The sequence below is a fragment of the Podarcis liolepis genome (assembly GCF_965112155.1).
Source record: "Podarcis liolepis genome assembly, chromosome: 17".
Classification (NCBI taxonomy): Eukaryota; Metazoa; Chordata; class Lepidosauria; order Squamata; family Lacertidae; genus Podarcis; species Podarcis liolepis.
Genome location: NC_139571.1, coordinates 34007881 through 34023073, shown reverse-complemented (window position 1 = coordinate 34023073; position 15193 = coordinate 34007881). Strand labels below are relative to the sequence as shown.

Genomic DNA, 15193 nt, shown 5'->3' with positions numbered 1-15193 from the left:
ATGTGAGGCAGTAGAAGTGCTGGACCAGTGTCTTGCCTCGGAAATGGACTGGATGAGAGCCAACAAACTGAAACTCAATCCAGATAAGACTGAGACACTGTTAGTGGGTGGTTCCCTAGACCAGATGGGTGGGAGATCACCAGCTCTTGATAAGGTTGCACGTCCTCTGAAGGAGCAGGTTCATAGCTTGGGAGTACTCCTAGATCCTTTGCTGTTGCTCAAGGCTCAGGTGGCCTTAGTGGCCTGGAGTGCCTTCCATCAGCTTCGGCTGGTGGCCCAGCTACGCCCCTATCTAGGGATAGCCTAACTACTGTTGTCTATGCTCTGGTAACCTCAGGGTTAGATTATTGCAATGAGTTATACATAGGGCTGCCTCTGAAGACGGCTCAGAAACTTCAGCGAGTGCAGAATTCAGCAGCCATGTTGCTCACTGGAGCAACACAGTTTGAGGATATTACACCGATCCTGGTCCCACTGCACTGGCTACCAATTAGTTTCTGGGCCCAATTCAAAGTGCTGGTTTTGACCTATAAAGCCTTGAACAGCTCATACCTCAATACCTTGGGCTGCAATACCTCAAGGACTGCCTCTTTCCATATGAACCTACCCAAATCCTGAGATCATCTCCTCCTTCATGTGCCTTCTCAAGAGGTCTGGAGGGTGGCAACACAAGAAGGGGCCTTGTCTGCAGTGGCTCCCCGTCTGTGGAATGCTCTCCCCAGGGAAGTTCGCCTGGCACCTTCATTATACACCTTTAGGCAAAAAAAATTTTTTTTAACCATGCCTTGGGTTGATTTTATTGACATCCTGTGCCCTTTTAAAATGTGTTTTTTTGGGGGAGACTATTGGGTTGTTGACCCATTTTCTGTCAGTCTTGTCATGTTTTGTTTGTACAAGAATGCTAGCAATGGTCCATTGAAAGCACAAACTTCATCTGATTATATCAAAACAAGTTAATGCATAAGAAAAACGTGGTTTTCTCTGCTTCCTTGTATTTGTTTTTTATTTTTGTCTGATTTCCTGGTCTTAAACTACTGAGAATTCCATTTCTCTTTCCTTACACTTCCTGGGAGTCAGAGCAGAATCTGTGAACCTTTCTGGATGATTTATTTAATAACAAATATACTGTTATCTGTTCCCCTCCTCAGTCTCCCAAGTGTTGAGAAGTTTCAGGGGTCCCATAATACCGTATACATCACAAGAGGGAGCAAAGTCAGGCTTGTATATTCTGTAATCCGCTTGTGTATTCATTTTGTTTAAATCAATAAAGCTACTGATGCTGTTATTTGCCTATTTAATTTCATCTATTCAATTACACATATTGTGTAGGTTAACTAATATGAACTGTATTGCAAACACTTTAATTTGCGGTGCCGAAATTTAATTCAGTGTGTGGCCCCTCCCGGCCTACTTTGCCTGAGAGTTTGGCCCGCACTGGATTATATGTAGTAAGACGCACTTTAAGGCACGTAAAAGCTCCGCCGCAGTGGCTTTCTGGGAAATGTAGTCTTCCCCACCGCCCTCTCGGGATTGGCTCTTGCCTCAACGCCTTTCTTATAGGAGGCGTCTTGCATAGAGGCCAGGCCAGCCATTGGTCAGCCGGCAGCCAATAGCTGCCGAGAGTTCCCTCCGGGCTTCCCCGATTGTTGTGGCCCGTCGGAAGCGGCGCAGGTGTGCGCAGGCGCGCCTCGCGAACTCACCTGTCTTCCGGCTCTACCTGTCCGCGCTGGAGCCGGAGGATGCGGCTGCGCTCGGGGGTCTTCGCCTCCGCCTGCCTGCTAGTGCAGGCGCTGGGCGTCGGGCTCTTCCTCAGGGGCTTCTTCCCGGTGCCGGTGAGGTCGCTGCCCAGGAGCGGGGCGCTTGCCGGGCCGCCAGCGGAGCCGCCTCCCACAGGTAAGCGCCTTGCCTCCTTCCTGGCGGCGTGGGGGGCGGGAAAGGTGTGGGGAGCGTCTCTTCCAGGCCTTGTGGGGGGTTGCACGCTTGAAAACAACGGGGGGCGACCTCTTTCTCATCGCCCAAGCCGGGAGTTCGTCCCTCCACACCCCTTTTCATGGGAAAGAGGCGTGGGCGGGGTAGCTGCCCCACCCCTAAATCAAGATAATAAACGAAAATAGTTTACAAGTAGAAATAAGTAAAAAGATTTCGACAGGTTTTCCTGAGAACTTGGGGGCAAAAGAAAGGGATTTAAAACAACTGTTGTCCAATCTAAACCAAGTCCTTATTACGGTCAGGGGCCAGCATAAAAGCACCTCCATACATAAATGTAAGGGACGCGGGTGGCACTGTGGGTTAAACCACAGAGCCTAGTGCTTGCTGATCAGAAGGTCGGCGGTTCGAGTCCCCGTGACGGGGTGAGCTCCCGTTGCTCGGTCCCTGCTCCTGCCATTTTGAAAGCATGTCAAAGTTCAAGTAGATAAATAGGTACCACTCTGGCGGGAAGGTAAACGCCAGAAGCGTCTTAGTCATGCTGGCCACATGACCCAGAAGCTGTACACTGGCTCCCTCAGCCAATACAGCGAGATGAGCGCCGCAACCCCAGAGTTGGCCACGACTGGACCTAATTGTCAGGGGTCCCTTTACCTTTATCTTACATAAATGTAACATGCTAGATAGGCAATAGCGTAACTGTCGAAGTAAAAAGGTAAAGGACCCCATGGCAGTTAAGTCCAGTCAAAGGCGACTATGGGGTTGCGGTGCTCATCTCGCTTTCAGGCCAAGGGAGCTGGCGTTTGTCCATAGACAGCTTTTCGGGTCGTGTGGCCAGCATGACTAAACCACTTCTGGCTCAACGGGACACTGTGACGGAAACCAGAGCGCGCAGAAACGCTGCTTACCTTCCTGCCATAGCAGTACCTATTTATCTACTTGCACTGGTGTGCTTTTGAACTGCTAGGTTGGCAGGAGCTGGGACAGAGAAACTGGAGCTCTCTCCATTGAGGGGATTCAAACCGCTGACCTTCCGAGTGGCAAGCCCTCAAGCCTCATTGGTTTAGACCATAGCGCCACCCGTGTCCCGCAAACTGCCAAAGTAGAGGGTACACTTACTCATTCTCACAGTTACAGTAGAACAGCATAAGATGAAAACACATAAAACATGTAAATCAAGCCTTCAGTTTTAGACCCGCCGTGTCGAACTGTTGTTGAGACATTTCATTTTGAATCTGCTAGACAGAGCCAGAGAGAGGGTGATGACAGGTGAGTGTCCTGCCCCCTTCCCAACATAAACCCTGTCTACACCCATGAAAAGAGGCTGTACCTTGCATGCAGAAGGTCCCAGGAGCAATCTCCAAGGAGCCCTCGGATTAAGCCTTTTCTGAAACCCAGGAAAGCCACAGCCAGGCAGTACTGAGTTAGATGCACCCAGTGGTCTGACCCACTACAGTGGACGTTCGGGTTGCAAATGTGATCCGTGCAGGAGGCACATTCGCAACCCGCAGCGTTCTCAACCTGCAGCATCTGCACACATGTGGGTTGCTATTCGGCGCTTCTGCGCATGCGCAAAGCGCGATTTAGCACTTCTGTGCAAGCGCCGAAACCTGGAAGTAACCCGTTCCGGTACTTCCGGGTTCAGTGCGGTGCACAACCCAAAAACACACGACCTGAAGCGTCTGTAACCCGAGGTATGACTGTATAAGGCAGTTTCCTTTGTTTCCCCACAACCACTACCCATCACGTAGCCCAGGAGAGAGGGAGGGCAAGTGAGTAGGGAGTGAGCTGGCAGGTTGCCCACTTTCTGCAGCAAGGCAGACTGCTGGGGATAGTATTTACATTGAAAACCAACCCTTGACTTGACTTGGTGACTCATACATGTCTTAAATATATTTTAGGATTCTCTTCCAACTGGACGAAGGTGCCATCTCCTCTCTTTAAAAAAGCTGTCATAGTACTGATTGATGCCTTGAGAGATGACTTTGTGTTTGGCTCGAAAGGCAAACGGTTCATGCCCTACACAACCCAGCTGGTGGAAAGAGGAACATCTCATAGTTTTGTAGCGGAAGCCAAGCCACCTACAGTCACCATGCCTCGAATTAAGGTGAGTTGCGATATTTGGACATGTGCTTCAGAACAAGGTTAGAAATTAGCCGGGTGTCAGGTGTGTTTTGCAACCAGTGCGGGTCTGATTGCGGCCATGTGGAGATCTCTGGCTGCCATGTTGACGACTGACATCGCCATCTGGCTGGCCTCTTCAGCTTTCTAAAGCAGGTAAGCAGAAGAACTTATTTATTACATTTATATCCCACCTTTTTCTCCAAGGAGTACATGGTTTACCACCTCCTCAGTTAATCCCTACAACAAGCCTGTGAGGGAGGTTTAGGAGGCTGTGAGTGGCCCAAGGTCGCCCAGTTAGCTTCACGGCTTTGTGGGGATTTGAACCCTGATCTCACCGGTCCCAGTCTGACACTCTAACCACTGCACCACCCTGCCTTCCTAGAGCACTTCTGCTATGGGACAGCTATATAAGTTAAGCAAGTAAATAAATATGGGGAAAGCAGAATGTCACTTAGAGAAGGATCTGAAATCTTTCTTTGAAGCTTGAATTTCTTTTATTCTGGGTTTTATTTAATGTTTCAATGTGGTATAATGTCCTTTGAGATTTTTTTCCTTTAAAATACAAAGCTATATAGAAATGAAAGTAATAATCATAAAAATATTAATACATCTCATTTAAAAATGGCCCCTAAATATTCCATTGTTGTGTCCGTAACCTAGGTTTAAGGTGCCATTTGGTGATTAGCTTACATATATGAGTTTCTAATACTGATTCAGAATTGCTTGTACTTTTTTGAGAGGACTTCCAGGTTAGCAAGCACTGTAGGTGTAGGACAGAATTTCAAGCGTCGGCTATCTTTGTGCAGGACAGAGTCTTGCTAGCTGTTTCTTCCCCTTAGAACTTTCCACTGCTTAAGAGGCACCCTGCTTTTGAACAGAGCAGAGGCTTGTCTCTTCAATGGCAGCAACTATTGAGAGGAAACTAGCAAAACTTTGCATGTGGTTGTGGTCATACATTTATGTTCCTCCTTTTGATCCTGGCCATTGGCTTTGTTGTTATACTGAAGGGCAGGCAATGAAAAATCTCCTGTTGTCCCATTGAGGGTGGATGGTTTATAAAGTTTTTGAAAAAATGTTTCTTGAGTGGAACCAGTAATGACTTCTGCTAAGTGTTCATGAGATCAGGGTATAATTTTATCTGTATTCTTTGCCCCAGGGAAATTTGCTTAGCAACTCCTTTGTTTTCTGAGATTATATCTACATTTCCCTGAAGACATGCAAACATACACATGTTCACAACTATGAGGACTAGAAACTAACATTTTTTTAAAAAAGGGAAACAGATTGTTTAATCTGAATTATGGGATGTATCCTGTGGCTTTCTTGGGCTGCTGCATGTAGCTCCAGCCCAACAAAGTACCTACAAACAAATTGGGATCTGGACATCCAAATTCCACAAAACAGAAGAGTATAAACCAGTTATATAAAACACCTTTATATCACAAATATGAACAAATGAAGACTGAAGACTGACCTTTAAGATTTAATTGTGTGTCGGTACATTTTAGGAAGCAACATATTACTACTAGTTGCTGCAGATTTTTTTTAAAAAACAACAACACATGGATCCAGAGCAGGAAAGGTGCTAAATTGTGTTTCTACAGTGCAATTGGTTGCATGTAAGAGCTCCATGAGCTTGCTTAGGCAAATCAACAAAAGCTGCTGACATTTAAGGATGGAAATACAGTCATACCTCGGGTTACAGATGCTTCAGGTTGCACATTTTTGGGTTGCACACGGTGCCAAACCTGGAAGTACTGGAATGGGTTACTTCTGGGTTTCGGCACATGCGCAGAAGCACCGAATCGCAACCCGAGTGTCCACTGTATGCTTTAATGGGTTGCAGGCAACCAGCACGTCCCATTAGCCAGTGGCATAGTGTGGGGGGTGCAGGGGGGGCCGGCCGCACCGGGCGCAACATCTGGGGGTTAGGGTTAGGGGGTGCAAATACACGGGTTAGGGTGTGCAAATCCACGGGTTAGGGGGCGCAAATTACTTGCCTTGCCCCGGGTGCTGACAACCCACGCTACGCCACTGCCATTAGCCCAAGGATTTCTGCTTGCATGGTGGGACGCTACCCCATCCTCCCATGTGTGTACCCTGTGCCCTCCCCTAATCTGTTCTGGAGTGTTAGGGGAACTCCTAGAACAGATGTAGGGGGTGCATAATTTAGTGCTACCTTTTTATATGCAACGACAGCTGCCAGGGTAGTGATTGCCTCTAAATGGACACTCCAACAAAGGAAGAGTGGATTTGCAAATTAAGTGAGTATATAGAACTGGCAAAATAAACTTCAGTTATAAGATATCAATCAAATCAAAAGTTAAGAATGGAGTGGAAGTATTTCGAAGATTATATGTCAAAATATTGTTCTAAAAATGACATGCTAAGAGGCTTAGAATAAAAAGTGCAAGCAATAACAAAGCCAATAAAGAAAGGGGGAAAATCAGAATTTAACAAAAACAGTTTATTATAGAATGCAAGGAAGAAAAGGTAGAAAGAAATATAAAGAAGTCGAATTGCTGTGGAGGGAAGTAGTAGTAATAATAATAATAATTTTTATTTATACCCCGCCCTCCCCAGCCAAGGCCGGGCTCAGAGCGGCTTACAAACAATAATAAAAACAAGTTGAATGATTACAACTTAAAAACAAAATTAAAATACAACATTAAAATATTGAAACATTAAAATATTAAATAGTAGCCTCATCGCAGGAGGAGAAGGAAAGGAAAAAAGAAAGAGAGGGAGGGAATCAAATTGGCTCCAATTTGTAGAGGGTGGGGGGGGGGTTTATAATTAAGTATATAATTATGCAGCTGTTGTAATTTAGATATTATATTTTACGTGAGTGAATCATTGGGAATTTTGGTTATTATGTATATAAGTTAAGTTTCAATAAAGATCTTAAAATTTAAAAAAATAAATAAAAACAATTTAGTGCTACCTTGGACACAACCCAGTACTTTAAAGAATTGATCTGGTCCTATGCATTAAGAGTTTTCCTGTTGGGAGTTAATGGTGGCCTGTTTGTTTTAAAGGCTCAGATCTCCAATATCTACATGTGTCATTGTGGTGATATGATTGTTGAGGGGCAGCAATAACTAATATGTTTTTTTGCTGTATCTTAAATGAGAGTAAGGAGGCAAGGGCTCCTTTATCAGGTGTTGGGTGGAGATGTGAAAGCCCATGTGAACCCCCACCCCACCCCCAGTTTCCCCTCCAGTTTCCCCCTTCCTCATTTTTTTTACAGACCTTCAAATCTCTAGTTTGCATCCAAAAAGATAAAACCCTGCCCAAAATAAGACATGGAAAGGCAGGCTCCCACTTAGGAGCACGACCACGTGGGAAGTTTCAGCTGGGTGATGTGATGAACTGAGCTAAATGTATAGAAGAGAATTATTGCTGGTGTTACTACCTCTTCTTGTTTGTTGCTTGAACTTCCTGTCCTTTGTCAGAAGTGCCCAAGGTAGACCTCAGCATATTGAAGCAACAGTAGAACCTACCTATCCACCAGTCTAAAATCAATAATCAATATAGGGAGGATACTAAAACCAATTCTTCATTTTCCCAAACCAGGATAAAAACTTCAGCAAACAAAACCGAACTGTTAGAACCCAATACTAAGAATTTATCTAGAATGTATAACTTGTTGCTGAAATGGAGTACACAGGATGAAATAGTTAAATCGGCTATGATTAAGTGGGCACAGGATGTTGGACATAACATTATGTCAGCTGACTGGGAATGGTTATGGAACACCGGCATTAAATTTACGGCATGTAATGCCTTAAAGGAAAACATTATGAAAATGGTTTATAGGTGGTACATGACCCCAGTCAAGCTGGCAAAAATCTATCATTTGCCCGATAACAAATGTTGGAAGTGTAAAGAGACTGAAGGTACCTTCTACCACCTTTGGTGGACATGCCCGAAGATTAAGGCCTTCTGGGAAACGATCTATAATGAAATGAAAAAGGTACTTAAATGTACTTTTCCTAAAAAACCAGAGGCCTTTCTCTTGGGCATTGTCGGCCAACTGGTGACAAAGAAGGATAGAACTTTTTTTATGTACGCTACAACAGCAGCAAGAATACTCATCGCAAAGTATTGGAAGACACAAGATTTACCCACTCTGGAAGAATGGCAGATGAAAGTGATGGACTATATGACATTGGCCGAGATGACAGGCAGAATCCGTGACCAACGAAAAGAGACGGTGGAAGAAGAATGGAGAAAATTTAAAAGTTATCTTAAGGACTACTATAAACTTAATGAATGTTAAAATGTTGTGGTTTTCAGAAACAAAGGGTACAGTGATATAAGGTCAGAACACAAAGAGGACTAAGATGACAGAGGTTGGAAAGTAACAATTGGGAGTTGCTATGAGATTATGGACATTGGGATGCAGAAAGGGGGGGTATGGGGAAGTCCAAGAAAAGAGGTTTATGAAAATATGTTTGAAGCTATACGTGTATGTTTGTCTTTTTAAGTGTTTGTTTGTTTTTTAAAAACTCTGTAAAACCAATAAAAATTTTATAAAAAATAAAAATAAAAACTTCAGCAAACAATGGAAGCTGTAGAAACATGGTGACCAGTGCACCTCTTTGAGGAGGGAGTTCTACATTCTTGGGGCTACCACCGGGAAGCCCCCCTCAAGAGTTCACTGCTGCTCCTCAAACCACCATGAGGTTGTCTTCCAATTGTCTGAATCCCAGGCTGGTCTGTAGGGGAGGTAGCACTCCTTCAGATATAAAATTGCCTGTGCTACTTTTTAATCTCACAAAAGATTTTGAAATGCTCCCCCCCTCGTCTTTTTTTACTCATGCACCACTCTGGGCTGTGTTTAGTGTGTTGACTGAACCCAGGGACATAATTAAGCTTTCCCATCACTAACTGCAAGAAGCAGCCCAGGTTTGGTCTTAGGTTAGCTCAGTATGGCACAGGAATGAAGAAGATCAGGGAGGAGCAAAGGGACTGCAAGTTCCTGTCTTGGAGCCTGCAGGTTTGTGCAATCCCAGTAAGCCACAGTTTGGCTGTTGGTGATGTGTAAACTGTACCATACAAGCAATTTACATTAAATATAGACACAATTGGAAATTGTTAAGAAATAATTTAGAGAAAGTCTTCCACCTATTTTTGTAACCAATTACAGCTTAAAGACTGAAAGTCAAATTCAGTAGTACGTAGACCTTGATGGGGGCCTTATTGAGCTGTCAGAGACATAGGAATGGGCAAAATAAAACGAACTTTTCTATTCTAAAGACAAAATAAGATATGCAACTCTCAGGAATCTCTATAGCAAGGAATGCATACTACAGTTGTACCTTGGTTTTCAAACAGCCTAGTTCCTGAATGTTTTGGCTCCTGAACAATCGAAACCCGGAAGTGACTGTTCTGGTTTTTGAACATTCTTTTGGAAGCCGAAACGTCCGATGGGGCTTCCAGTTGGCTGCAGGAGCTTCCTGCAGCCAACCAGAAGCCGCGATTTGGAAGTCGAAAGCTTTGAAAGTCAAACAGACTTCCGGAATGGATTCTGTTCGACTTCCAAGGTACGACTATACTATTTTGTGCATCAGGATAATAATTCCTCAGTACTAATATTAAATGAGTTTCTAATTAAATACTCTGACAACATCAAGAACTGTGTTATTAGAACTTAATGAGCCGTTGCAATTAATTCATCTTGTGCCCTTAAAACTTACTGTGAAGTTTCCAAAAAAAGACATTGCAATCTCTGTCCCAAAATAGATGCCTGTGAGGATTGATTGTCTGCTTCGGAAAGTGGCCGTCATCACAATTTGTCTTAAGTATCGGTTTCTTTTAATTTTGGTGAATGGATTCTGTAAATGATGCACAACAGCTACAGCGCAGTTGATCAACTTTTTAATTTTGTGTGTTGTGAAACGGCACTCGGTGCTTGTCGTGTCTTTTCCTTGTCTCGTTTTTGCTGTACAGCTGGAATCTTTCCAAGTCCAATATTGGGGATGGGCAGAAGTCTGAGGAGAGGGGAGGGATGTGCAGGCAGAGGAAGCAGGGGAGCTGGATGATGATCTGGGGGAAGGGGCCAGTGATATGTGGGGTTTTGTGCAACCCGTGAGGAAGGTGCCAAGGAGAGACAAGGGGAAGAGACTGGGCACCCAGAGACAAGGGGAAAGGAGGTGGGAGGAGAGATTCAGGGAGTCTCAGAGGCAGAAGGGGCTATGCCAGTCCTAGGGAGAGTCTTGCCTTTGGTCCTCGCTTCCACTATCTCCACGCATACGGAGGGTCATAAAGTGATGGGAGCAACTAGAGCGGAGTTGTAGGGTGCTAGCCCCCATTGGGAGATTTTACTTTCTTGGGCTCCATGATCACTGCAGATGGTGACAGCAGTCACAAAATTAAAAGACGCCTGCTTCTTGGGAGAAAAGCAATGACAAACCTAGACAGCATCTTAAAAAGCAGAGACATCACCTTACCAACAAAGGTCCGTATAGTTAAAGCTATGGTTTTCCCAGTAGTGATGTATGGAAGTGAGAGCTGGACCATAAAGAAGGCTGATCGCCGAAGAATTGATGCTTTTGAATTATGGTGCTGGAGGAGACTCTTGAGAGTCCCATGGACTGCAAGAAGATCAAACCGATCCATTCTGAAGGAAATCAGCCCTGAGTGCTCACTGGAAGGACAGATCCTGAAGCTGAGGCTCCAATACTTTGGCCACCTCATGAGAAGAGAAGACCCCTTGGAAAAAGACCCTGATGTTGGGAAAGATGGAGGGCGCAAGGAGAAGGGGACGACAGAGGACGAGATGGTTGGATAGTGTTCTCGAAGCTACCAGCATGAGTTTGACCAAACTGCGGGAGGCAGTGGAAGACAGGAGTGCCTGGCGTGCTCTGGTCCATGGGGTCACGAAGTGTCGGACACGACTAAACGACTAAACAACAACAAGACAGATGAGACTTGATGACATTTGGTTTCTCTCACATTTTTAAAAATGTCAAGATGTTCTTTTCTTAATTTTTTTTTTAGTTGTATTATTTGAGCCAACCCATTTGAGCAACCTGGGGCCTTTGTGGCCAAAACACCACATATAAACAGAGAGTAACATTAACTATAGGTGATTATGTGGCCAAAACTCAGTTGATCCAACAGGCTCAGTTCATTTTAGCAAATTAATTGAAAACCCCTCTCAACTGGTTAGTGAGAATGCCATTGAAAAGCTCTGTTCCTCTGGTTAATTTGGACTGTGGACTGAAGGAAAATGTTATAAATAATCTCAGCTTTGCATTGTGTGTGAACTGGGAATCCTGGCTTACAACTGAATAATGAACCCGTTGTTTCTGGGTTTGCACATAATGCTAGGCTAAGATTCCCATCACCCTTGAACCTCGGCCATGCTGACTGTGGGGTGATGGGAGGGAGGAATCCAGCAACAATTGGAGGATACCACATTGGCTAGCCTTGTGTACATATCTAACAGAGACTTCCTTGGCAGTTGTGTAGATGTGTTCTCTCTGGGTTTGTTTGTTTTTAAGTTTCTCAGAGTTGGTTCATCAAGCCTGTTACAGATGATTGTAATAACATTTCTTTCCTGTCCATGTACCCTTGTCCTAAGGCTGTCTCGTCCTTTTCTCAAACCCTATCAAGATGTTTCCCCCTCTGCTTTTGGGGCATCTGTTTTCAGGCACTGACAACGGGGAGCATCCCGGGTTTCATCGATGTCATCATGAATCTCAATTCTCCAGCCTTGCTGGAAGACAACTTGATACAGCAGGCCAAAGCAGCTGGGAAAAGGATAATCTTCTATGGTGATGATACTTGGGTCCGATTATTTCCAAAGCAGTTTGTGGAATATGATGGAACAACATCTTTTTTTGTCTCGGACTATACTGAGGTAAGAAAATGCTCCGGTACAGTGATGTAAGTAATTGCATTGTTAGGTTTGTGTGCAAACGATTACTGTGTGAAAATTTGATTTATTTTTGCCTATGTGTTCTTGAAGATCTGTGTATTAGCTCCTAGTAAAAAAAGCTGGATTGATCTGTGATATTCTAAAGCATGTTTTAGTTGCCACATTTCTAAAATGGGTATGTTTTTCATGTCTGCGTTGCTGTTTTTGGTGGTTTCTTTTGCAATTGGAGGCAGTCAAATAATTGACAGGCCCTGCCTTCCCATTGTGACAAACTACTAAAAGCTCCATATGTTGTCGTCACAAAATTGCAGGATGGCATTCCTTACTTTAGCTCAGGAATGGAGAGCTTGTAGCCCTCCAGAAGATTCCAAACTCCAACTCCCATCATTGCTGAGCATTGGCTGCAGCTGATGGTGGTTGGAGTCTAACATCATCTTGAGGACCACTGATTCCTCAGCCCTGCCCTGGCCTGCACAAACCCTCGAAGGCTTTGGAATTGCTGTTTGCAGCAAGTACAACTGGTCCAAAAGGACGGCGGTGGTACTGTGGTCTAAACCACTGAGCCTCTTGGGCTTGCTGATCAGAAGGTTGGCGGTTTGAATCCCCACAACGGGGTGAGCTCCCGTTGCTCTGCCCCAGCTCCTGCCAACCTAGCAGTTCGAAAGCACGCCAAAAGTGGAAATAGATAAATAGGTACCGTTCCGGTGGGAAGGTAAATGGTGTTTCTGTGCACTGCTCTGGTTCGTCAGAAGTGGCTTAGTCATGCTGGCCACATGAGCCGGAAAAACTGTCTGCAGACAAACGCCGGCTCCCTCGGCCTCTAAAGCGAGGTGAGCGCCGCAACCCCAGAGTCGTCTGCGACTGGACTTAACTGTCAGGGGTCCTTTACCTTTTTTACAACTGGTTCACTTGGAACGGTTCTCTAGAACTTCAGGCAGGGCTCTTTCCGGTCCCTTTTAATTTTGTATTTACTATGTTTTATATGTTGCCTTTTCTACCAAAGAACTCAATACTATTTATTTATTTTAAAACAACGGATACATGAGATACAAGGAAGCTAGGGAGAAGAGGAAAATAACTTACTTGAATATTGCCTTTTTCATATGGTTATGTTAATGACCAGGCAGAGAATCTCTTCAAGAGATGGTTCTGGCAGGGAAGAAACAAAATGGCGCTTTGTCCTAGCTGAGCCAATGGGGAGAGCCCAGCTTTTTCAAGTGTTCCTGGAAGGGTTTTTACAAGAGCCTTCTAACTGGAGATGCCAAAGATTGAGTTCCCTCTGTGAAAACCGTGCCATGATCTCTGGCTCTTCCCAAGTTGATGCACTTGACATTATTATTATTATTATTATTATTATTATTATTATTATTATTATTATAACAATGTTTTGAAAGGTATAGTCTCTGCGTCTGTTGTAGGAGTTTAAAACTTCTGCCACTGCTTTGGTAGCATGAGGATTGGCAGCCTGGTCTTGTGGATTGCGGCTGAGTGTGCTCTGATTCAGAGAACCAGTTAACCTGCAAAATGCTGTGCTTAGAGGCTGAGAAATTCAGTTAGGTCCACATGGTTACTTAATTCTTATTAACTGGCCATCTGCCTAAAGATCCTTCTATACCAGTGTATCTCAAACTTGGGTTTCCAGGTGGGGTTTTTTTGGACTACAATTCCCATCATCCCTGATTATTGGTCTCGCTAGCTAGGGATGATGGGAGTTGTAGTCCAAAAACAGCAGGCGACCCAAGTTTGGGAAACACTGTTCTATAGTGTTTCTTGGACTCCAACACTCCAGAGGAGAGGGGCATCATGTTTGAACGCTCCCCAGTTGAAAACAGCTCATTGTATTTAGAAAATGAGCGTGTCTGTGAGAGACATTCAGCCTTGACTTCTCCCTTTAGTGTGCAATTTCCCCTCTTGTGTAGGAAATGATCGGAATCATTGCAGTGTGATAAAGTCCAGGAACAGCTTTTCCCCTTGGATTCTGCAGACTGTATAAACTGCAAGCTTGAAAAATTAAGATGGCGTAGGAGTTTCAACCGGCCTTTGCTTTTCCTTTCCCTCTTAAGGTTGATGATAATGTTACCAGACACTTGGATAATGTGATGAAAAGAGAAGACTGGGATTTGCTCATCCTTCACTACTTGGGGCTGGACCATATTGGTCATCTGAGTGGACCGCACAGCCCTTTAATAGGGCCAAAGCTTTCTGAAATGGATAACATCATCAAGAAGATTCATACTTCTCTCCTCTCCAAGGTAGCATGCATATATATATTGATGTAAATTTAATCATGAGAATAGGAACAGCATATGAAGCCTTAGGTTTTTATCCAATGGCATTTATACACTTATCAGCCTGTCCCAATGCATGCTTACTTGCAAGAAAGTCCCACAAAATGTAGTGAGGCTTACTCTCAGGCAAATGTACATAGGTTTACTGCCTTCGTGGTGCTGTCGCCTTTGACGTTTGGGGCAAGTTAACCTGATGCCCTTGAAAATCTTGGCCAATGTGTTAAGGATACGAGTAATCCTAACAATTAAAAACTTCATCAATGCATGTGGCACAATTTCAGGCATTATGCAAAGGCTGTTTTCAGGCGTTCATGGCTATTTCAGTCGTTATGCAAAGGCAAATCCATGTTTGCCACCACCTGACAACTCAACACGAAGCTGCATCCAATGGCAGCTCTCTCGGCAAGGGCACCTGTGTGTAATACACACAACTCAGATTGCACCTTTTTCCAGTGAAATGTGTTCAGTGACCTTAAAGCTCCATAAGGGAAAAGAACCAACTGCCAACTTCTACCAGGGTGTGTAAAAAAAAAAGGGGGGGGAGTTTGTGGCTTAGTTACTTGTAAAAGTGATGCTCAAATCTGAGAATGCCACCTGATCTGGAAATTATTCCATCCTCCCTCAATCCCCGATGCGTTGGGGGACTCTCTGTACTTCCGAAGCCATTAAGGAAATGCCCTCTGAAACTGCTCTAGTGTTTGAGGAGAAATAGGTGCCTTTTTGGTGGTGGGGGGAGTCCTGTCTGTGCTGTGTGGCACAAACTACATGTGCCATGGTGCTGCTCTCTGCCTTTTTCTTTTGGGTGAACAGTACAGCTGTACCTTGGTTGCCAGACACCTTGCGACTCAAACATTTTGGTTCCCAAACGCCGCAAACCTGGAAGTGAGTATTCCGGTTTGTGAACATTCTTTGGAACCCGAACATCCGACGTGGCTTCTGCGGCTTCCGATTGGCTGCAGCAGCTTCC

At 44.5% G+C, this 15193-nt stretch overlaps 1 protein-coding gene across 4 annotated transcripts in view; it reads left to right on the top strand.

Annotated features, from left to right (window-relative positions):
• Positions 1 to 1620: 1620 nt before the first annotated feature.
• The window catches only part of PIGG (phosphatidylinositol glycan anchor biosynthesis class G (EMM blood group)), a 62249-nt gene continuing 48676 nt past the window's right edge, over positions 1621 to 15193 (top strand). For 2 of the 4 annotated variants that reach the window (XR_014520478.1, XM_083481397.1), the window contains exons 1-4: positions 1627 to 1893; positions 3828 to 4033; positions 11711 to 11920; positions 14002 to 14190. Coding sequence is in view for 1 of the 4 variants with exons in the window: in XM_083481397.1 (XP_083337523.1) it covers positions 1740 to 1893; positions 3828 to 4033; positions 11711 to 11920; positions 14002 to 14190 (759 nt within the window). In the remaining 3 variants the exon portion in view is untranslated. Of the gene's footprint in view, positions 1894 to 3827; positions 4034 to 11710; positions 11921 to 14001; positions 14191 to 15193 lie in introns of all 4 variants that reach the window. The other 2 variants (XM_083481398.1, XR_014520479.1) reach the window with 2 other exon arrangements.